Genomic DNA, 24,204 nt, shown 5'->3' on the forward strand with positions numbered 1-24,204 from the left:
GTGCTGATATGGTAGGTGGTTGGGAGGGAAGGGGGAGGCAGAGAAAAGCTGATTGCTGTCTGAACTACTATGTGCAGTTTTGAGCACCACAATATAAAAAAAGACATTGAGCTATTGGAGACTGTCCAAAGGAGGGCCATGGGGATGGTGAAGGGCCTTGAGGGAAAACCTTATGAGGAATAGCTGAAGTCATTTGTTCTGTTCAGCCTGGAGAAGAGGAGATTCAGGGGAGACCTCACTGTGGTTTTCAGCATCCTCACAAGGGGAAGTGGAGGTGCAAGTACTGATCTCTTCACTCTCATGATCAGTTATGGGATTTGAGGAAACAGCATTAAGCTGAGTCAGGGTAGGTTTAGGTTGGTTATCAGGAAAAGGTTTTTCACCCAGAGGGTGCCTGGACACTGGAACAGGATCCCCAGGGAAGTGGGCACTGCACCAAACCTGTCTGAGTTCAAAGAAGTGTTTGGACAGCACTCTCAGGGCACATGGTGTAGCTCTTGGAGTGTGCTGTGCAGGGCTGGGAGTTGGACTGAATGATCCTGATTGGTCCCTTCCAACCCGGCAGCACAATCTATGATTCTATAATCTTTTTTGTCCAGTCTATCAGCTTATGCAGCCAGCACAACTTGAGTGAACTGTATCTTTGGAAATAAAGAACTTCCCAGCCAAGAATTTTAGATACTTTTTTCCTTTCAAATTCTAAAATTTTTATCCAAGTAGAAATAGGTTTTCAAAGACTCAGTATTTAAGAAGCTGAACTGAAAGGGAACAACAGAGTTAAAAAGCTTTGTGATGGTCTTTTAGACAAATCTTTCATACTCCCTGAGTAAACAGTCAAATGCATGAATAGAATACAGACAATGAAAAGATGCTGTAACTGAAACAGAACAAGTGAGGAATAGAAGTTATAGAAAAATAAGGATGTCATGGAGAAGATGTGTAACTTCTCTGCGCCAGATTTATCACTGCTGAATGCTGTGATATACCTGTTTTATAAGGTATTAAGGATGAGAAGCTTGCAGCTGGGGAAATCGCAAGAGTAAGTGCTGAATCAAGATTATGGATTAAAAATAAAATGTACAACTGGCTGCTGAATTCAGACCTTTGGAAGAAAGTGAAGAGCTAAATGACTGAACACCTATCAAAAACTGAGAAATGTTTATAAGATCAAATGGTCATAGCCTGAAGACCTGGTATAGATAATGGACTCATACCAACTTGCATTAGTATCTGGAATCTTGCTTCATATTTTTCAAGCTTGGCTGTACATTGTAAGTCTTAATGCAGTTTTAACTGAGCTTGATAATCTTGCATGTTTACCCATGATCTTTAGACTATACATGTGTGCTTTTTTTTTAGAAATGGAAAGCAAAGTCAGGTATTTTAGAAGAACTGAACTGGCAGCTCTGGCACAGTGCAAGTAATCTGGTTAGCACAGTTCGTGGATTGCATTTTTGCAGCTATTTAGGTTCTGGCTATAGAAACCTATGATATCTGCTGTTAGCACTTAATGTGATAACTTTGGCCAGGGAACTTTGTCCATATCTCCTTTTAAGTTTTCTAATTCTTTCCTTCTATCACAAGTTTGGGGAAACTTTTTTCTCTCATGGCTGCACTTTCTGGATTGACTTAATGTTTTTATGTGTGTGTATAACAGGAATTACCCTATGCTTTAAAAGAGGAGAAAAAATCCTCTGTTGTGCCCCTAATTTCCCCAGCTGATAACTTTGGAATTGCTGAAAGCTGCTTTGTCTTGTAGTCATAGATTCATAGAGTGGCTTGGGTTGGAGGGGAATTCAGAGACCATCTCATTCCAACCCCCTGCTGTGGACAGGGACACTTCCACTACACCAGGCTGCTCAGAGCCCCATCCAGCCTGGACACTTCCACAGCTTCTCTGGGCAACCTCTTCCAGTGTCTCACCCTCACAGTAAAAAAATTTCTTCCTAACATCTAATCTAAACCTACTCTGTTTCAGTTTGAAGTAATTTTCCCTTCACAGTCACTACATGCTCTTATAAAAAGTCCCTCTCCATTTTTCTTGTAGACTCCCTTCATGGACTGGAAGGCCACAATTAGGACACCCCAAAGCTTTCTCTTTACCAGGCTGAACAATCCCAATTCTCATAGCCTTTTCTTCTAGGAGAGGTGCTGCATCCCTTTAAACATCTTAGTATCCCTCCTCTGGACTCATTCCAGCAGATCCATGTCCTTCTTGTGTTGGAGCCCCAGAGCTGGGTGCAGCACTTCAGGTCAGGTCTCAGCAGAGCAGAGCAAAGGGTCAGAATCCCCTCTCTTGCCCTGCTGACCACGCTGCTTTGGATGCAGCTCAGGATGCTATTGGCTTTCTGAGCTGTGAGTGCACGTTGCTGAGCTATGTTGAGCTTCTTATCCACCAGCACCCCAAGTCCTTCTAGGCAGGGCTGCCCTTGATCTGTTCATCTTTCACTCTGGATAGTAGTCCAGAAAGCATTTGTCTGACTCAAAGGCATATCATTACTTAACATGAACTAGCTAAAAAGGGAAATACTGGGGAACGAATCAGCTGTAATTTTTTTTTTTTTTTTTTTACAAAATACAAAAAATCAACATACGTTTATCCTAGAGAGATGCTGCTTAGGAAGTGAAAACAGCCAATTTATTAAAACATCTGTATTGTAATATTGAATAGCATGCAGAAGTCTTGACCTGTAGGAGGCCTTTTATATATGAAAATTGCATCTTGATGGCATGACAAGTGAAGGTCCTGCTGGATATGACTGGGCAACATGTACTCTGCACAGGCTCTGTTGTCTTTGAGATCCAGTCCAAACACTTATAGGAACTTTTAAAGAGGGAGATGGCAACACAACCTTCAAAATAATATAGCAAGGTCATGGCTGTCATATAAAGATGAGCTCTACAAATTAATAATTTAGTCAACTTGGACTGTTGCATTTCCATCCATAGCATTAAACTCATATATCACCACTGTTAAAAGCTGTTGGTTTTCAACCATTGCGCAAACTTCAAGAGAAAGTGTACAAGCACTTCTTCTAACAAAAAACCTTGACTTTCCTTTGTGATGTTTCACTGTCTTTTCATGGTAAGGGTTTCGTCTCCTGAGATGTTTCAGAAGACCATGCTGAGCAAAACAGCTACCATTTTTCTTTCAGGTGTAGCGGCACCAGACGATTCTAGTTTGAAGCAGTGCTTTATCTGGCATTGATTCTGCTTGTGAAGTTGGGAGCTCTGACTAATTTTTCAAATATTACCTCAGTAGCCCACTAAGAAGCCACCAACAGACTTCCACAAAGCATCTTTTCAAGTGTATCAGGCCAAGCCTTTGTGATGGGTAGCCCTGGCAGAGGCTGCTGTGGTGATGCACTAATTAGTTCATGGATTGACTCGCTCATCACACGCAAGCTGTGTCGAGGGAAGCACGTTCCTGTCATGGCACGTGGCAGGGAGGAGAGGATGAGGACTGCTTGGAGCTTTCAATGGTGAGCTGTTTGCATGAAGGATGTTGAGACCAGTTGACATCTGGTGTTTCTAATTGCTTGGTTATGGTGTTGACCAGAACAGGACAAGGGCTCTGACCTGCCTCTGCAGAGAACAGGATATGGAATGTGTTAACCCACGCTTCTAATCACGGAATCATAGAATGGTTTGCGTTGGGTTGGAAAGGGACCTTAAAGATGCAGTTCCAACCCTCCTGCCATAGATGGGCAGGAACACCTTCCACTAGGCCATCCAATCTGGCCTTAAACATTTACATGAATGGCGAATCCACAACTTCTCTGGGTAACCTGTTCTAGTGTTTCATCACCCTCGCAGTAAAGAATTCATTTCAGGTATCTAATCTAAACTTGCTCTCTCTCACATTGAAGCCATTGCTCTTTGTCCTGTCACTATGTGCCCTTGTAAAAAAGTAACGTGAGTGTATTCCAGAGGTGTAGTGATTATGCTACAGCATTCCCTTAAAGAAAGAGGCAGTTGTGATATATTGTTTTATTTGAGTACTCAGAGACCCCCTTGAGGGTTCAGGGATCAAGTGTGAATGGTAGTGCTTAGATATGCCCTGACATGCCTGGGAGCTTGAATAAGTCATGTAGTCAAGGCAGACTAACAAAGTCCTTCCTCTCAGCTGAAGTCCTGTAAATAATCTTGGTGTGTCCTTAAGTAGATAAACCACAGTTTAATATAAACTCATTAGTGTTTTCTCCCACTCTGCATGAGACAGGTTAGAATTCAGGGTTAGAATTAGAAATAATAACCACAGCTCTGTGCAATTAAAATAAAATCCTTAAATTTTCAACATTTGTCTCTTAATTTCAGAGAGGAGAGTTTGGGAAGGAGGGTTTTAACAGGACACTTTATATTTGTGATTCCAGCTTTAAGGAGCTTTTCAGAAGTGCCACTGAGTCCACTTGCTGAGAAAACTATGAACCAGCATTTTAAAAAACTCTAACATATTATTCCTGATAGCACAAATGAAATTTATAAATTCTATTGCAGGAGTGTCCCATTTGCTGCTGTTCATGCTATTCATGTAATTGCAATTTAGTTTATAATATTTTTCAAAACCAAACCTGAATGTGTTGTTCACTAAAGTCAATTAGTGGTTGTCCTCAGCTGAAACACAAATGCATTTTCTATGAGTCATTAATAAAATGAGCACTAATGGTGATTGCTACAGAAAGTAACTGAAAGGACAAACAAACGGTTGAACGGTTTTCAGTTTAGCAGGTTCAGTTCGGTGCATTACTGGACTAAACCCTTTATAAACTCTCGTTGGTTTGGCTTGAGGAAGCTTTGTGCTGGCTGTTTCCCACTTTAGCTTTTTTGCTGAAATGCCCCTAAACAAAAATAAGTCCTCCTGTCCTCATCTGTTGATGTGACGACTCAAATTAACACATGGTTTTTGACTAACCTGAAAGAACTTGCCAGGTGCTGGAGGTTTTCTATTTGCATCGTGGTTCACAAATATAAGTTTAGGGTTTTATGTTAAAAAAAAATTTCTTGGAAATCGTTGATGGTATCTTTACATAAATTTAAATAGAGAAGTTTAATGCCAAAAATACAATACTGCTCTTTTTAAACTTTTTTTTTTATGGACCCTTCCCCCCACACTCTACCCTTGGAGAGCAAAAATTCTGTAATTTGAGGTTCTTTCCCCCTATCCTCAATTTTTAAAATCTGATACTCTAGATTCAGGCTTCCAGTGCTAACTGGAACCTCAGAAATGTATGTATAGCAGTGACAGAGATGATGTTCTGAAAAACCTCTGTAAAAACATTACTTGGAAAACCCACTGAACGTGAAATAATGAGTAGCATTTTTAATCCTTATTCTCATGCAAGCTGTTTTGTGAGTGCTCATTTTATATAAGAATCACCAGATCATTTCCTTTTACATATAAAACATTTATTAGTATAATTAAGATGTAATCAAACTGATTATCATTCTTAATGACTTCAGAATATCTTTGATCATTGCAAAGGAGCAGCCATCTGTTTAGGTGCTGCATTTGTCTTACAGGACTTTTTACACTTTATGCTGTTCACTGAAATAATTCTTGGTATTGTACAATTGAATTTGTGTGTGCTTTGCAAAGGTCCTGTTTTCAGTCATTGACCCATTAGTTGACGTTTGGCACTTAGAGATATGTCATTCTGCTACTGCAAATTTCTGCAAGTTCTACCAAAAAACCCCAAAGTTTTTGCAAGTTTACTTAAAATGAAGTTGGAGTTTTTAGAATAAGATTCTATTTAAGTAGAATAGAAACAGAGTTTTCCTTATCCTGGACTGTTATGTTCCTGAGCACTGAATGAAATACTGGATTTAATAACCTTTTTTAAAAGCTAATGACATTGGGAAGGTCTTGTTCTTTAGTCTTGCCGACTTTTCTGAATGTGGCATTAACTGTTCAGTTTCCAATCTTAGTAGATCAACCTCTAAAATAATTAGAAATTTGAATATTGACAGAATTCCATTAATACATTTGACTGTGTAAAGTGTAAAGCTTCTGCATATATATATGTACCTGAAATCTGGTTTAATCCCTTGATATTCACTGCAATAGAACTGACTTATTAATTTCAGAATCTGTGATGAAATTGCACAAGTGTTTGTTGTAGTTTCTCAAATAACAGTGAATTTTAGAAATTTTACTTAACTCTCCCTTGTTTCAACTTTGACAATCTTGAAATCTGAATACTTGCCCTATTTTTGTTAGCTCTCACTGTATCGATTTAACTGCAGCACTCAGTTTCAGGGCCTATGAGAGAAATCTAGTTTTGGTGGTTACTCTGCTGAAACAGAAAACAAAAAAGTAAATTATATTTTATTTTACTGGTTGTTTTTGGACAATGGTAACAAGTTTAATACACCAAAAGAAATGGAAACACTGCTTTAATTTGATGGGGGCATCAGTTAGGATCATGATGTGAGTAATAAGCAAAAGGTCTGGGGGGGTAGTGTGTGTTGGAAGGTAGGAGTGTTTGGTGGTAAAGGTGATTGATGGAGAAAGGAAAGTGAGCAGTTATTTCAAAGTAATAAGTGGAAAGTAGTGAATTGAGATGAGCAAAAGAATTCTGTGTTCGGCATCTCACTGCCCTAGGAGCTTGGGTCTGTACCCATTCCATGTGTTTGGGATGCTATATTACCTAATAATACACATAAATTGTGTGTAATTAAAAAGGCTGGATCAATAGATTTTAATTGGGTACTCTGAAGAAAAGCATGTTTGGAGAGATAAAGCATGACTAACATAACGGTCAGCTGAAGAAATGCTTGAATAACAATATATATGCAAGGATATTCAATAAATAAAGGGGATGTATTACTTTGTATAGGATTTTAAATGGTGTTTCTCTTTTCATCAGTTTTTATGCTTTGCAAGCTTTTCCCTTTGTTTCGAATAAATACCATGTTTTGAAATGAGTAGCTGTTCTGTAGCACCTAATTTAGTATGTGTAGGTGAAGTGGCATAATACCTGTTTTGAGTTGTTCTGTCCTTCCTTCACTGAATAATTTTACAAAACTCTCATTCTTAGGAAACCAAGTGTCCTTCATTTAAAAAGATGTAAATAAAGACTTCCATATGGTTGACATATGCAATTTTCGTCCAACCTGGGATATTGCATCTGCAACTGGATTCAGGTTTATTTAATGAAACTGCTGACTAGGGAACAGTTTGGAGCCTGTTGAAATTTTCACAAGAAGATGGCTTCAACAGTCTTTGATTTTGCTTACTCTCTTGTAGTCACTGTTCCAGTGATTGTTGCCACCTAACATTTTAAGCTTTGCAGTTTGAGAATGGCAGACAAACTACTAGGTAAGGAAATAGTGGTGTTTCTGTCTTTCTTGCATGCTAGTACCCTATATGAAATGTTATAGGTAACTGTTTGTTTGCTTGGCATAAACTGTTCTGCTTTGAAAGGTCCCTTTGGGACAGTTCTTCGATTGTACCTGCAGCATATGTGCACAGGAAAGACAGTAGTGTCTTGGGGCACAGATATACAAATATTATGATCCTGGGTAGTTTATTTTTTTTCCCCAAAAAGAGTCACAGATAGCAGGGTACAGCAATTAAGTGTCTTCCTATTGCTGATATATTTTAAAAAAAGAAAGTCTATACAGCATGTGTGAAGAAAATCTAATTCCAGCAATCAGTGTAGGAATATCCTACACAAAAAATTCTGGGTATCATATATGAATATCTGGTCATACAATCTTGTGGTGGTGTTGTATTTCACGTATCCAATTATGATGAATGATCCTATTATTATTATTTCAACTGAGAGAAGCAAAACTAGATGGTAGGGTGGGATCCTCAGGAGTTACCAACTCTGGCCAAAGTGTATTTGGCTTGAAGTTGCTGAGAGTTTCACTGTTGATTTTTGTGGGAGATGGGTTAGGTCACTGCACAGTATTTTTGAAATCCCACCTCTAACTATTTCTGAGTTGAGTGTGTGATTATTTCCTCACAGGGAGGAGTCCATCACCACAGCCTTCCAAAAACACAGGTGATATACATCAGTCAAAACATCAAATTCCAGTAATTAAAGCCATCTCCTTTCTGAGAAGATTTATTAATAAAGCTAACAGGCTGATGCTGAGCATTTGTGAGCACAGTAGTTAAAAATGTGCTGTGGGCTCCACTAGAAGTTGTAAGTTCTAAAGATGTCCAGGATCGGGCTTTGGATGAGCCATTCGGGACCATGTGTTCTTTCATAGGCTGGTTTCATGCTCGCTTGCAGTAGTTGGAACTAACCAGCCATGACAAAAAAAAGAACATTGCAGGTCTTAAATTTGTGTTGGTGCTACTTCTGCTTTTAGAGTGAACATGACCTGAAAGCCCCTCTGCACTCAGCCTGTGAAAAGCACTCGGCATGTGCCATAGCTTCTGAAATCTGCGGAACAACTTGCGTCAGCGCGTGCTGGAGGAGCGAACCTTCTGGCATGTACTGCACTCCAGAGCTAACCCATCTCCTGCCCTCAATTCTCAGTCTTTCAGTGGTATGGAGTTGCTAGAGGTGATGGGGAAAGAATAGCATGTAAATTTACTTTCGGGTCTCAGGCCCTCATTTTCCTGGAGTGACTCACTTGAAGTGATACTAGTGTCCAAGATAAACCTCTCAGATGTGTCATACAAATGCTTATTATCATAGTTAATCTGTTAATATAATTATCATACTTAATCTGTTAATATAATTAATTATCCTTGGCTCAGCAACCTATCAATGTCAATATAAGTGTTACTGCTACACTACTTTTCTAAATGAGTGTGTCTGTACAAGTTGTTTTGGATCAACTTTTGACTGTGGACCCCTCCTGGTTTCCCACAATGTTTCTGACTCTTTTCTGATTGTTTCCCACAATCTCTCTGACATAGTGGTGAAGTTTGTGCACCTTGCAGAGATGTGTCATGGTGCTGGGGTCAGGATCTCTTTATGCAATGGCAAGTGAAGAAACAAAGTGTGTATAGGGGAAATATGGAGGGGTTTCTGAACCAGCAAAGCAAAGGGGTTATAGATGATGCTGCCTCAGGTAGCCACACATTTCAGCAGTGAAAATCCCTCTTCTTCCCCTAACTGGTAAATAAAATGCCTGGTAGGTGCAGATTGTGTTCCACCTTGTTGGCAAGGGATCTCTTGTACATAAATATGCAACTTTCCATGTGTGGTGTTGAACATGTGGAATTATTACAGGGGTGTGCATCATTACAAAAGGCTAGATTAAAGTGCATTTTATAAAGACCATTTTGCTTGAATTATTATCTTTACAATTGCATCTGAAAAATTCATAACTCAGCATGTGGGATAATTGAAAAGAGTTCCACTGAATAATGTAGTTTTTGTGTGTCTGAGCTGCAGATTGTATACTTGGAAGTCCTATTTGAGAAGTCACCTAAATGTGCTTTCAAAAGTGTTAAGAGTCATAGGAGCAAAGAAAACTTTGAAAATAAAATGAGCGTTGAAATGAGCGTTGACAATGCAAAGCAGTAGCGTGGAATTATAAATATGTTGTTTTAAATATATTCAGTAACATTTTTAATGCATCAGAAATGGTTATCTAACTTCCCTACTCGATCTTGTAACTTATGATAGCTGACTAAGAAAGAGATGCTAACTTTGTGGAAGAAAAGTATGTATTTTAGGGTTGTCCTTCTTGAAGGTTTCCAAAAATAAAAACCAAAATCCATACCACAAACATGATTCTTCTTTGAAATACATTTTGTTTGGTTTATCAACTGGGTAAAGAAAAATGATTGTGCAAATTTAAAAGAAACTGCATATCACAATTTCAGGTTGTAACATCTGTTCGGAGAAAGGGAAGGGTGGGAGAAGATGCAACTTCATTTTCCTAGAAAAACCAGAGCAATTATGTTTTCAGAAAAAAGTTTAGATCTTTTTAGTAAAGCTTCTTTTTTTAAAAGCTCGCTATTGAGCCTTAGGAGAAGCAAGACTAAGTTACATGCTGGTGTCTTAGCAATGTGAAAACGTTTTAAAATCTGACTGTATAGAGATAATCTCTGCTTGTCTGAATGATGGTGTTGCTTCCTAAAAATCATTAATATTTCACCAGTCTAGAGCAGGTATTTGTGCTGGATAAATGTGTTCAACTTGAATTACTTCTGCTTCTTTACACAGGGAATGAAGTACCTGTGCATTCCTGCTGCTGACTCACCCTCGCAGAACTTGTAAGTATTCTCAAAAAGAAATCACAAAACCCCAGAAATCTCATGATACCATGATGCCTACTTTAAAATTTGCTGAAAGCTCTGATTCTGATTTCTAATGAGTATTACACATGTGGGGTTTAAACCATTAAGAAAACACAGTAACACTTCATTTCACCCTGCTTTTTGTGTGTGTTTGTAGGAGGCTCAGTATGTAAACACTCTTCATTTGTGGCCTTAAACTTCAGGAATTCTTTAGTGAGTCTGGGCCTAATTCAGTCACAGTTTATTCTAGCCACTGTTTTTGTAAATCTTTGTGTTTGGCTCTCCCCCCTTTTCTTTTCTTTCTTTTTTTTTTTCTATTTTTAGTGCCAACTGCAGCTATTAACAAAACAAAATATTTGAAAGAGGTTTGAAGCCTGGTACCTCAAGGGTTGAAATAAATTCTTCACTGTGGGCCTTCCAAACAAAGTCCCTGTGTGCAAACTGTATCTGCTGGGGACTTCTCGAACCTGCCTCAGAAGTCCCTGCTGCTCTTAGTATAAGCTGGCATGGCAGGGGGTTTTCTGCCCTGCAGTGAGTGACTCTCACCTTGAGAACATAGGTACTGCAACTAGGGTGTCCAAGCCTAGCTTTCGCTAATCTCTGCTAAAGTTCGCGTAATGCTAATTTACTTACTCCTGGTTTTAACTAAGCATAGCAAGTCTTGATTCCAGAGAGAAATCAAACCAAAAGAGCTTGGATGGTGACCAGCTCTTTCTTCAAGAACTCACTGTGTTTGCTGGGGAGAGGTGAGGGGGGTTTCAGCCACATCCTGCTACCAAGTTTTGGTAGAGAAACAAGTAGTGGAAAGAGGCCTGGTAGATACGGAAGGAAGTGCAGCACTGCTTTTCTCTTGTATCAGAGCAATATTCTGGCTCATGCTTTTGGGGGATATTTTTAGAGTGTGTGTTTCTCATACTCTAGAAAGATTCCAGTGTGGCACTTGATGTGTGATGATTTGCCTTTTCATTCTGCATTTCTGTCATGATTTTAGGGGAAGGGAAAAAAAAAAATACCACACCCCACCCGCAATAAAAAACACCCTAATCCCCTAAATTTCAGGTCTGTAATGAGAAGGCAGATAACTTTTGTCATGGACAACATCCATGGCCTTAATATTTAGAATAAAAATTTTAAAAATTAAAGAAATATCCTTTTGGGAAGAAAAGTTAATATGAGATTAGAGGAAAACATCCACGTCATTAACTGTTCTTTGGCATTTTGTTGTGTGTAGCATTTTTGACAAGCTTTTCTAAGTCTGCTTCCTTTGTTAATAGAGATCAATTGGGAATGGAAAGAGAAAGGATGGCATTTATGACGAACATTAATAAATGTACAATTCCCTCACTGTTAAATACCAAGGAGTTATATTGAAATACATATATATATATATATATATTCTGCGCTTGAGCTGTCCGGCACAGTACCAAGGCTCTGAAGCCTTCACTAAGAAGATAGAATATTTGCATGAGTATTGTTTCTGTTATGCTGGAGACATCTAAAATAGTTGTCTTGGTATCAGGTGGTTGCAAGCAAACGTCATTACTTCTAATACTGATACATTCTATCACTTAAAGTAAAACTTGATGAGTAACGGATTATTTCTTCTTTTGCTTTATACAGTCCAGACCTTCAAGTGAAATCAAATCATGATGTTCACAAATAGCACCATTGCTTGCTTTGCGCTTGCAGTTTTCTGAAAGCAAGAGGAAGTTGGCTTTGTTCAGCCTGTGAGGACTGGATGCAGTTCTAGGAGTGGTTAACTATACTGCCTGTGCCCACTGTGGAGGGAGGAATAGCTAGGGAGCAGGAAAGGGAATCGGTCCCTCTGCAACATATTTACATGTCTACCTCCTTCTTCTGAAAGAGGGATTGTGCTGGTGTCAGGGGAAAAAAAACAACTAACAAAGAAGCAGCATCCTGTATTGCAGGTCCTTGTGTTCTCTTAGCCATGGTTGACAGGCACAACTGATGGGGTGCATGCTGCTCTCTTGTCTGTTTCCCAACAGCAAGGACCAACTGGAAGCCTTTTACCCACTGAATTTTGGAACTGTGAGCTCTTAATGCACTTCAGCTCAATTTTTCTGAAGGAAACCTCTGGTTTCTTGTGTGTATAATGTACATTGACTCCTAGAAGACTTGTTTAGTGGAGTTCTTTTTCTCAGAGGGATGTCTTGTCAGGGAAATGCAGCAGGGCTTCCCCCTGTTAGCATATGGGAGTTCACTAAAATGTCTCAAAAGCTTTATTTTACTCCCCTGTTCTGCCCCTGGGAAGCACAATTGCTTTTCAGACTCAAGGTACTTCCTAGATGTTAAATCAATGTTTTCCCTGGTCTGTGAGAATTTTACCTTGGGCCAGTAACTGCTCCAGAAGTGTCATCTTCTATAGATCTTGTCACTAAAAAGTTACTTCTATAGAAATAAAATCTTCCCTTCCTGCCCTGTTCCAGTTAATTGTCTTTGGCTGCGTGTTTCTAAGGACTTAACCTCCAACAGTTAGGTGATTAGTGATGATAATACAGAAGCCAGATGACCTATTAAGAGGAGAAAATTTTGGTAGATTTTTTTTCTTTTACATCACCAAAGGAAAGGAACATCAAGATACTTCATCCTATCTGATTTGGATGCTGTCTTTTTAACCTTTATAAATATTTGTAGAAGTCCAACCAGCAATGAAAGAAAATATAGTTCTGGTATCATAACTCTGCTCTTGGTCTAGTTTTGAATTATGCAGCATGCTAATGCATAACTTTAGATAACTTTTCAACATCCTGATAGGGGCGTTGTACTGGTGCTTCTTCCTATGGTGTTTTCCCACTGTGAAGATGATGCAGTTCAGGACCCAGCTTTCAGCTGGGAGATGTAAGAACCAGATATCATGTCATAAATTGTCCTGAAGTCCAACAAATGGGCTGCAAATCAACGCATTTGTCAAGTGCTTTCCTGTTAGAGATGATAGTCAACTGTTCTGTGGTTAGTGTAAGACTTACCATTCTTCTTTGTGTCTGGCACTTGCCACATAGCTAACTGGTCCTCAATCTTAGTTTTAATCTAAACATGATTTTACTGTAACTTTGAAAATGAGTTTAGGCAACTGTGTCTGCTGGCTCCAGAAGAGACCTTGATGCCATTGGATTGTGGAGGAGTACATACCTCCTTTTCTCTGGCTCAAGGTGAGGAGGGGCCAGGGTGCTATAGAGCAGCACTAATTTTAGATGTTACTATTTCTTTTCTCATTTTCATGAATGCCTGTAAACACACTTGAAAGCACATCAGTGGTGAGGAAGGGTGAAGAAAACTGGGTGAATGGAGTTCACAATGTCTAGTACCTTGCAAAGGTGTTATGCTCAGTCACAGATATTTTTCAAACCAGAGTGTTGGAAGTGCCTTACCAAAACTTGTGCAAGGCCATTGAAACGAATTCACTGGTGCATGAAGCTGCACTCCTGGACAGATTTTCTAGAGAGAAAGAGAATAAAATGAGAAAATCAGGTTGTCAATACAGACCTAACCAAGCTGCATCTGAGTGAATGCTTTCAATCTCAGCTAGGCTCTTCATTGTGCAATAGCAAAGCCTCTTGCACACATAGCCAGAGATCTTATTTGTCCTCTAAGTTTGTTTATGTGAAACCTCTTGTGTGCTCCCCTGGCAGACCTGAGCACCATGATTTGTTAGAACTCAGCCAGTGACTGATTTGGCATGGCAGTCTGAGTACACTTGCATTTATAAGGCTTTGTCTTCACTTATCCCACATACTTCATCAGTTCTTTGAGAAACATAAACCTCTGAGTTGACCTGCTGTCCTAAAGCTTGGGATTGCATTGTGCCTTGAGATTTTCCAAATAAACTGCTCAGGTCTTCTCTAGCTGTGTTTTCCATGTTGTATCCAGGGATGCAGGAACTGCATTGGAGACGGAGTCCCAGGCTTTGGGATCTTCTTTTTTTGTTCATTCCAGTTAGATATCCTTGCCCTTTGCAAGTTCTGCAGGCAGTGACACTGTGTTGCATCAGTGTTGTCCTTCAGGTCAGGAGTGTTTACAGAATCAGCAGCTGCACTGTTAGGCAGGAAGGGAAGCTTCCTTTTATGTGGGTATTCCTGATTTTTGTGTGGCTGCTGGTGCCGGGCTGAGGTTTTTTTTTCTTTTACCCTTGTGGTATAATATTCACCCAGAAAGGGGAAACATCTTGAATACAGGACGTTGTGTTTCATGGGTGTTGAGCGCAATGTGCTTTCAGGTTTGTCCTTGCCAACAGGCCTGGTAATGACTGCCCCCTAAGAACCTCTTTTCTCTGCCCATGCTGCCCACATTGCTACTGCTTGTGAGCTTGAATTCAAGAGCTCTCAAAGGCCACTGTGAGCTCCAGCTCTGTTTAACGGAGGTACTGCTTGCAACTGTGGTAAACTGCAGGCAGCGCCAAAGGCTTCGCAGTCAGAAAGGCAGGGTGAGCAACTTGGAACTGAGATGCAAGGAGGCAGTGCTGCATATTCACTCAGATGATGACAGCTGCCCACTTGCTATCCTAAACTATCCCACTTAAAATGAAAGGGGCATATGTAAAGGATAATGAGATTATAAACCCTAACATTTGCAAACGGATTCTTCTCTGTTTTCTTCTTTGCTGCTTTGAAACACATGGGCTACAGGCTAACATCCTGAATATGGGCAGAAGGGGTACTGCTGTCTGAAAGGAGAAGACTAGAAGGAACTAAAGAAAACAGGGTGTTTTCAGCATTTTTTCATAGAAGAGACAAAAGGGAGTGATTTCACATAGCCAAGCAGAAAGTCTTAATGTTTAGATACTCTCTAGCACACGGCTTGAAGGGGGAGTTAGAGTTAAAGTTTGGATAGCAGGTAGTGTCTCTTTGTGAGAGACATTCTGTCTGGAGAACTGCTTGTGTGGTTGTGCTGAGTTCTGTCTGAAATCTGAGCACACAAGGATATGTGAGGTCAAGTCACTGCTTTAAAGAAGAATCAAACACAAGCTGAAATAAAGACTTGACAACATCAGAATAAAGTTTATCACACTGTAGTGCCTAGAAAACCAGTTTCTTATTTGGATAGAGGGGCAAATAACTTATGCCAGTGAGTTTTGTGTTTAACTTTTACTTTGTAAGACCTGTATTCAGTTCTAAATTCTAGAAATAGTGTGAAGTGAGCTTTCGGATATATTTCTCTCTTTCTAAGTAGTGATTTTACTAAATACAGCACTTTCTTTATCCCCCTTCTGCTTTTGTTTTCAGAGCAAGGCATTTCAGAGAGAGCATCAAATTTATCCATGAGTGCCGACTCACAGGTGAAGGCTGCTTAGTTCACTGGTATGTATACTGCTTGCTAAAAAAAAATTTTAAAGGGTTTCTCTACCTTGATTTGGATGTTCATAATTTTAATAAATTAGTGGTCATCTCCCCTTTGTAGCAAAATATTCTTGGACTGAATTGCCTTCTTTATTCAAAAAGCCCCAGAAGATTTGCAAATGCTATTAAAGCCTTATGCTGGGATTTTTGAGTCTCTGGGGTGGGCAGCTGCTTGGAGATGAAAGGAGCCCAAGAAATTCTTCTTGACCTCCTCTTATCAAACATTTTTGTAGGATTGATTTGACTAGGAATGTATTGGCTGGAGACATATTATTTATTTCCCATCATTTTAATCACTGTATTTTTAAATGTGATTTCCATAATCCTAATAATTTGATTAGTTTCTCTAACAGCTGTTTTGGTGAGTTCAGAGCTGTTTAAAAAAACCTGTCTAAACAGAAATTGTTTTTTTTCACTCTTTCTTTTCTTTAAACTGTTGAAGCATTCAAATGTTGCATTTGCTAATAGCAAGACCCTGATTGGAGAGATGCTCCTGGGACTGTAAAGAATAGAAAAGGAAATCCCACCCTGGGTTTTTTCTTGCTCTCTGCTATTGGTTGTGGTCTTTGTGCTGTATGTCCAGGGGACATATCTGAGTCTATATCTAGAATCGCGGAGTCATCTCGTGATTTGAACACTGGACTTGTAGATAGGCCTGAGCATAAATCCTCGGTTTGCTATTGACTCATGACAGCGCTGTGCATGAGCCATTTGGTCAGTCTTGGTGTATGGAAAACAGGAATAAGTAGTCTGAATACTCACAGAGTTTTTAAAAACTTACATTTAAATTTGTGAAGTATTTCAGAAACATAAAATGGTGAAAGTGTCTGGTAACTATTTACTATGGGAAATATAACTCTAACACATTCTTTATACTCTCAATAGAAATAGCTCTGAGTTTGTCCAGGCATAATGAATGATTCTTACTCTATCCTAGCTTTTCATCTGGTGAAACTGGAGTACTGAGAGTTTAAACTGCACAATGACAATGCAGTAGATAGCAGAAAGAGGAACTCAAGAAACCAGAGATATGTACCTCTTATTGGTTTAGTTAAAGTTCATTTTGGCCCCATGAAATTGCAGCCTTTATTCATGGTGGAGAGGAAACAGTCTTATTTCACTGCTCTGATCTATACAAACAGAAGAAAGAAAGTGGGTGACTTACTTCTGCCTTTTTAAAACCCAAATCTAACTTAGAATGTGTGCACTGCCCCCTGCTTTTGTGACTACTTTATGCTTATTTCTTTCTTCTCAGTCTCATATAAATTACCACACAAAACCCACTTTATTGATCATGTAGATTTTTTTCTGCTGCACTTGAAAAGCAGCACCCAAACCATTTAACTCAAATATTATCGTATTTCTTCCTCACAGCAAGCAACATATTGGGAAGTGATGCTTTTAGCTGTGACAGCTGAAGTGCAGCAATGCTTCAGTGTATTGCACCTCCTTTTCCATGTAGCCTTGCAGGTGTCTCCAGGAGTGTCACACTGGTGGTTGCCTACATCATGACCATCACAGACTTTGGCTGGGAAGATGCACTGTCTGTTGTCCGCGCAGCGAGATCCTGTGCCAATCCAAACATGGGCTTCCAGAGACAGCTACAGGAATTCGAAAAGCATGATGTTGATCAGGTAAATAAACTGCAAAAAAGACTTGTGAAACACAACTCCAAGTCAGATCATGGGCTGCTTCTCATTATTTTGTGGTCTGTGTGGTTTATGTGACTCTGCGTTTTTGCTTTGAGGGAATGGCTTCGTAGCCCAGCCTGCTTCACAAAGGAGATACTGATAGATCTGAAGGTATCAGGGAATGCTGGATGGGAGAAAGGATGAAGCACAGCATCTAAACACCTCCTGCCCAACTGTGATGTCCATTTAGTGGTTGCGTCACGTGAGCTAAGACACAGTTCAAGATTAACACCTTTAGAGGGGTAAAAGGTAAAGGGTGAGTTCTCAGAACACAGCAAAAAGGCCAACCTGTAACTACTAGTTGCGTAAAAGTAGTGGATTTTCCCCCAACACATTCATTTGAAATAGTAAGCAGGAAAGAAATCATCACAAATCTTTCCTGACAGGAGTTAAACTTAGTCCTCATTATGATTTGTGTGTTTTGAGTCCCCTCCCACCTTCTGTGGCTAACATTTAATAAGTTTTCTGATGTTTAGGGCAGCCTCAGATCTGACCCTTTTTTTCTTATTAGCCTTTGAAGGTTTTGTAGGACTAGGAGGATTGACAGAAGAGTAGGACTACCAGAGGGGTTTCATAAAAAAAAAAATTAATTTCTTACTCCAAAAAAAACCCATCCTATGCAAAAGATCTGCTCTGTGTGGGTGATTGGTGACTTCCACTTATGTTACCAACCTACTGTTGCTGTGCCTTCCATTTTCCATTGCTCAGCATGTTGTTGTTGTGTGGGCTTTTGTGCCTATTGTGCCTATTAAAAATAACAACAACAGAGGCAAACCAAAGCCGGAAAGCAAAATATATGAGACAAAGGATGTAGTTTTTTTTATTCCATCCCTGTCATTCTGCTGCGGAAAGCTCAGTGTTTAGAAATTACCATTTGTTTTGCATGATGCAGTTAGCAACTGTAAACATTTGTGTTTTTTTAATATTTAACTGAATGTTTCCTGGATTGTTTGGAACTGGTGTAAATGGTGCAATAACTGATTTTTAAGAGACAAAAGTTAGAGAGGGACTTTCCAGACTTGTCTCCTTCCTCCCTTACAGTCATTTCTACTCTAATTGGTTTGGTCTAACAGCAATGACAATTAAGGCTGTATGCAAATAGCCTGATAAAGACAGTAACGTCTCTCTTTTTTCATCCACCATGGACTGTGCATTCTGTCTTTATTCACTGAGGGGGAGGCAGTAGGTTGCAAAAAGAAGTATCCACCTGTATTCACTGGCTGGGCTGTAGTTTCTTACTGTTTCTTAAGAGCAACCACATCCTCAGCAGGTGTCTGTTTACACACCTGATTTCAGTGGAATGATGCCATCTGCCAAGGGCGTGAACTTTTTTCAGATTTCAGCAGCATTTGTGTTTTGCTGTGCCACTAAAGGGTGGTGGTATCCTGTTGGCTTTATGGAATACTGTCCTCTAGACCTTGGTCTTATAGGATGAGGTTTAGTCACTAAGGTCATGACATAGTTTGCACCTGTTCCAGACTTCCACGTGGTAGCCTGAGGCTTCAGATTTGCTTCAGGACCTCATTAAGGAATGGGAAGAAGTATCTATGCTGAGGTCTCGTCTCCTGCTGTCCTAGTAAATGATCTTTTTGGATCAAGCTGTTCATGAGCTCCAAACAGAACAAAGTTATGAAGGTTAAGGTTTGGAAAATTAATATTATCCCCACTGGGATGTGACAGTTGCAGTCTGTGTTTACTAGCTGCTTCTGCAGATGAGCTCAACAAAATTGTCAGGAATTGGACAGTTCCTCAGCTGGAATTGTCCTCAGCTGTACTCAAATGCTCCAACAGGCAAAGAAATGTCAGAGTTGAGTGGATAGAAAAAGTGAACATGTGAAATTTCCACTTTTTCCTATGAGACAGAGTTATCTGTTGGCAGGTCCAAATCAAGGAAAAGGAGATTTATACAATATGTACTTATGGAGCTTGTATAGGTATACAGGTATCTTGTGGTAAAAAAAATGGGAGTTTAAAATGAGATCTCATGACAAAAGAATTCATTTGTATTATCAAACATAAAGATACTGCCTCAGCCTCTGAAAGCACCTGAAAATTTTTACCTGAGATGAAAGTTGCTACAAGCTGAGGAAATGACCCGGTAAAAGGTCCCAGCATTATTGCTTTGCCATTGCTTGATTCTTTCCTCATCATTTATATCTGGTTACTCTCAAAGCACGACACAGAGTTGGACTGACCATCAGCTGGGCCTGGTGCATCTATTACCATATACCACGTTCAGTCATTCATATCAGTAACATATGGGGTCCTATTCTTTAGCTTGTAAAACTCATGGACTGTTTCTTCCTAGAAGACACCTATTAGGATATCCACACTACATTTTTTACTACTGGTGTTTGTGGGTTCAAGATAAAAAACCTGTAAGAGTGGTTCACGTTCTGATCTTCAACCTTCTCACAGCCTATTGTGACTTGGGCAAGTTGGCTGATCATCTTGGCTTCCATGCTAATTCCTCTTATTGCTTGTGTATGCAACAGGAACAGGGAGATCGTAAGTCCAGGATGTCCTCTCCCAGCAGGTGTTCCTTACTCTGTAGTATCCAGTCAACCAAGCTGTTCCAATGTGTCATTTCAGGAGATGTAAGGGGTCTCAGTGATTTCAAATATGTGCTCCTGTGCTGGGCATTCTGTGCTGCTGTTGAAGGACATGCAATATATGATCCTGAAAGTTTTTGAAATTCTGTAGAACAGAAAGAAGAATTACTTCTCCATCAATTTCATGTTACTGTTTCATCATTTTATATATGTATTTTCAATTTCTGCAGTTCAGGCAGTGGCTGAAAGAAGAATATGGGGAAAACTCTTCTCAGGATCTGCAAGAAGCCAAAAATCTTCTGAGCAAATACAAAGAGCAGGCAGAGTTGCATCAGACTACTGGAGGAAGGCAGTGGAATAACAACTTCTCATCAGTGCCATCACTCTCATACAGCAACTACACAACAGAGACCTAATCACAAGAGGTCGATTTCTTTTTTTCTTTCTACTTTTGCAAAACATCTTGCCATGTTTTCCATCCCATGTTCAAGACTTTCAGCAGTGAACCATGCAATACTGTTGATTTATAGAAAGCTTCTTGATGACATTATGTGTGTGTGTATGAGTGTGTTTCACACAGTTTTGTAATTCGGGCAGGATCAAGCTTTGTTTATGCCCAGAGACAGGATCCAATTACTGTGGCTGAGGCAGGTTGTCTGCCAGCCACAGCTATATCCCGTTTTGCCCACATTGCCTGGCATTTGCTGTGAGGTTAGCTCAACTCCTCTTGTTGTAGGCTAGCAAAGGGCTTGGAGAGATGAAGTCTGATGATTCAAGCCATGGCTGTTTGGTACCTCTGCACTCTTAGTGTGGCAAAGGTGTTACTGCACCTGAAGAAGGGAACTCAAGTCTGTGTCTCTGCTGCTCCTGTTCACAGTCCACAGGCAAGTTATAGCATGGAGGTGGGCGTGAACTTGAATGCTAGGCTGAAAGCTGGAGCAAGTGAGACAGGGGCCCAAGTACCTTTCCCCCAGCAGTGGCATCTAGGAGAGAAGTGGGACAGACAGCTCTGAGTAATAACACTTTCAACCGCCACAGTTGTCTTTGCTTCAGTGCCCATGAGACTGAGCTGTTGGCAGAGCCGCCACAGACCAAGAGTACCCAGGCTGTTACCACAGCTCAGCTGATGTGCAGTGATTTAAGCCATGGTCCCTTGACTGTGCATCTGGTTTCCCAACATAAGCTTTTCTGGAGAGTAGTTTATCATGTCTCCAGAGCCGCTGAACTTCATTCCCCACGGAACACGTGCCTCTTCAGCACACGCCCCTGCGCACATGATAACGCGTCTCCAAAGAGTGGGCTCGGTGTGAGTGCGAGCACCTGTTTCTTTGCTTGTGCTGTGGTTTGCTCTTTGACTTCAGCTACCTCAAAAATGCTGTTCTTGTCATTGTGGTTGTAAATGCAACCTTGAAAATTGCCTTGTGTAATCTTAATCTAACACTGAGTGAAGTAAGTGGGTGTGTGTGTGTGCGAGAGTGTGCGTGTGCATGTGTATTTCACAAATGTCTCTATTTGAGAAGTTTATTGTTTTCTTTTAAAATTGCCCATATTTCTCACTGATTTAAAGACTGAGTTGTTGGAATTCAACTTTCCTGCCATTTAAACACCACTATATATTTTGCTGTGATCAGATTTATAGGAATGCATTTGTACAATATATTTTAAACTAGGTTGAAACTATGGGCCATACTCCGCTCTTGGGAATATTATGTGTTTCTGGAATGGAGCCATTGCCTGACTCAAGCAGCTTGTAAGACTGTAACTTCAAACATGTCAGCAGGGATGCTGGGCAGCATATTGATTTCTGATGGTGTAATGTGGGGTGGCCCTGATGCCAAGATCATGATTTCTTGTCTTTGACTTGGAGGATGGAAGGCTCACTTTTCTTGAAGATTCTAGAAAATAAAAAATACCACCCAATCAGTCAAGATAGAAAATTAAAACCAAACCCTTCATTTGTTAAGTGTGGTGTATATCATGATAAAAACTGAGCACTGAGTGAGAAGCAATCAGCATACTAAATAGACTGTTGTGTCTCTTTAAGTTTCTTTGGTATTGTGGCCTCCCATTCCTTCACAAGATTCCTCTACATGCGATTTCCTGCTTGCAGGTGGCAGTGAATTCTTTGGATGGGAGCAAGGCTTTTGGGTCAAGTAAACTCTGGCTGTTAAATATCTGTTGTTAAGTATCTTAAAAAAATGTGCTATGGCTTGTGGAAATACAGGTCATGCATATCAATAATTACCTAAAAGGAAAAAAGGGAATGGGATGGAACTGACCTGTCCATTTCATCTGAGGTGAAGCCTGGATCAGGGTTCTCATTGCACTAAGTGCTTTAAGTGTACTGAGCATGATGAGAGCAGGATAATCATATCTTTGTTACAGTAAGGGATGTTGCTGGATTTGGAAGAGTGCTGGAACTCACCTTGTTAGCAAACTTGCAGCTAAATGAACCACTGGCTATTAGGTATATCCAGCAGTTGCTCTGTGATTGCTTGGTAAGAGAGATGAAGATGTTGTTCTGCAAATAATTGATAAACAATTCCAGCCCAGCAGTGTCCATGTTGGCAGTCCTTTCTGTGCTCTGAGGGTAGATGTGATAATTGGAAATTGTTTTCCTCGGTAACAGGGTCTGACACACATTCAGGATGCGGGTCCATTTGTTCAACCCTCTACTCATAATAGGCTACGTAGGGCAGCATCAGCCCATCCCCAAAGGGCAGCTTGGTCAGAAGTATTCTGCCTATGGTTTTGCAAGTATCCAGCCAGTCCATCCTGTAGCTGGCTGCCAATACTGTTGTCCTTTCAGTAGTACTGCTGGGTTCTGGTAAGTTGGCAGTTCTTTACTGTTCTGACACATACAAGGCAGAATGGGAGATACCTGTTAATTTTCATGTGTCCAAGATTAGTCTGCACTGATTTTTTTTTGAAGTAGTTTGATTATCTCCAAAGAGTCCATCCCCTGAACAGGATTTTTTTTTGGGACTGAGTTTGGCTTAAGGGCCATATAGCCACATCAGTGTGCGTTATGCTGCAGCTCCAAAGCAGATACAGGGTAAGCTGGGAAGACGGAGGGAATGCCATACTGTCAGTGAGTGGAAGTGCTTCTCTCCTTTTGAAAGGCAGAAGGGGTATTTTCTGCAGTCTCTGCCTTCAGTATCTTATGTAGTGGTCTGTGTGTACTGCATACTGCAGGTAAGAGCAGTGTAAGAGGAACAGCAGTCTAAGGAAATTTGAATCTGGTTTGTCCATGTAGAGAGCAGAATGATGGCTTACTCCCTAATTACCATGGGTGCAGAAGAGAGAGCTACAGTTCTCACCTTTAGCCTTTTAGAGAGGGAGAGGAGCTAACACAGACTGAGAATGTGACATGATTTGTCTTCCAACCAGCCTTTCAGTGGCAGTTTGTAGGACTTTCCAGCTATCTGGAACGTGACTAGACCCAATTCACCTCTTAGTAGTTGACCTTTGTAGTGTAGATGATGCATTCAGTTATTTTGTTTCTGTACTTCAAAACACTGTCCTCATTTTGATGTTCACTGGAAAATGTATAAAGTTTATAACACCTTATTGGATATCCAGATTTGAAATGTATAATCAATTTTTTTTTTGGGCTAAACTTGATATCCATGTGTGATTATAAGCAAATGTCTAGTGTTATAGAATGTAGGTAATGGGTAAATGCATTAATAGTATTTATTACTGTTTTTTAACCTGGAAAAAGTTGCTTCCTTACATTTTGTGGTTGAGTGGGAAGATATGGCAAATCATATCTGTTTTTTAAAAGGGATAATAACTTTGGTTGCTATAATGGCCACCACCTATAAAGATGTCAGTGAAAAATTATAGCAATTATTCCACTATTTAAAAACTCTAAATCTGGTAAGCTTCTTGATTCTCTGTCTTCCTCTTCCTGGGCATCTTAGTGAAGCCTTGATTGCTTTTTCCAAATGTTTGTATTTAATACGTTCTACAATTTTTTTATAAATAAAATTAAATGTTAACACCTGATCTGGTTTTGTATTTCTTGAAATCAATAATACTGTTCAGATGGCTTCTACTTGCTGTTTGTATCCCTGCAGGTACAGTAAGAGTACAAGACTAACTCATTTTGGTGTTTAGATTACTTTTTTCTCCTGCACACAGACTTCTTGAAATTTCCCCTCTCTTCACCGAGTACTTCCAGGTGAGTTCAAGAAACTTCAGCACAAGCATCTCTTGATAGTCTCCCTAGAGGATCTTGCACGTTGCTGTCTTATTGCTTGTTGCTGACCCATCATTTCAATGGGGTATGTGGTGAATCCATTGTTTTTATTTATTTTGAAATATGTTCTTTTCCATAGCACACTGATTTAGGGCTTAATCAGCTGTAAAACTTACCTGGTTTTCAGGCTGCC

The 24,204-nt window shown here is 40.0% G+C and overlaps 1 protein-coding gene across 1 annotated transcript in view; it reads left to right on the forward strand.

Moving 5' to 3' along the window:
- Positions 1 to 23,818, forward strand: part of DUSP22 (dual specificity phosphatase 22) — a 44,025-nt gene extending 20,207 nt beyond the window's left edge. The window contains exons 4-7 of the mRNA XM_033069871.1: positions 10,137 to 10,186; positions 15,451 to 15,525; positions 17,027 to 17,198; positions 20,038 to 23,818. Coding sequence (XP_032925762.1) covers positions 10,137 to 10,186; positions 15,451 to 15,525; positions 17,027 to 17,198; positions 20,038 to 20,223 — 483 coding nt within the window. The 3' untranslated portion in view covers positions 20,224 to 23,818. The remainder of the gene's footprint in view (positions 1 to 10,136; positions 10,187 to 15,450; positions 15,526 to 17,026; positions 17,199 to 20,037) is intronic.
- The last annotated feature ends 386 nt before the right edge of the window (positions 23,819 to 24,204 follow it).

This window comes from Catharus ustulatus, chromosome 1 (assembly GCF_009819885.2).
Source record: "Catharus ustulatus isolate bCatUst1 chromosome 1, bCatUst1.pri.v2, whole genome shotgun sequence".
Classification (NCBI taxonomy): domain Eukaryota; kingdom Metazoa; phylum Chordata; class Aves; order Passeriformes; family Turdidae; genus Catharus; species Catharus ustulatus.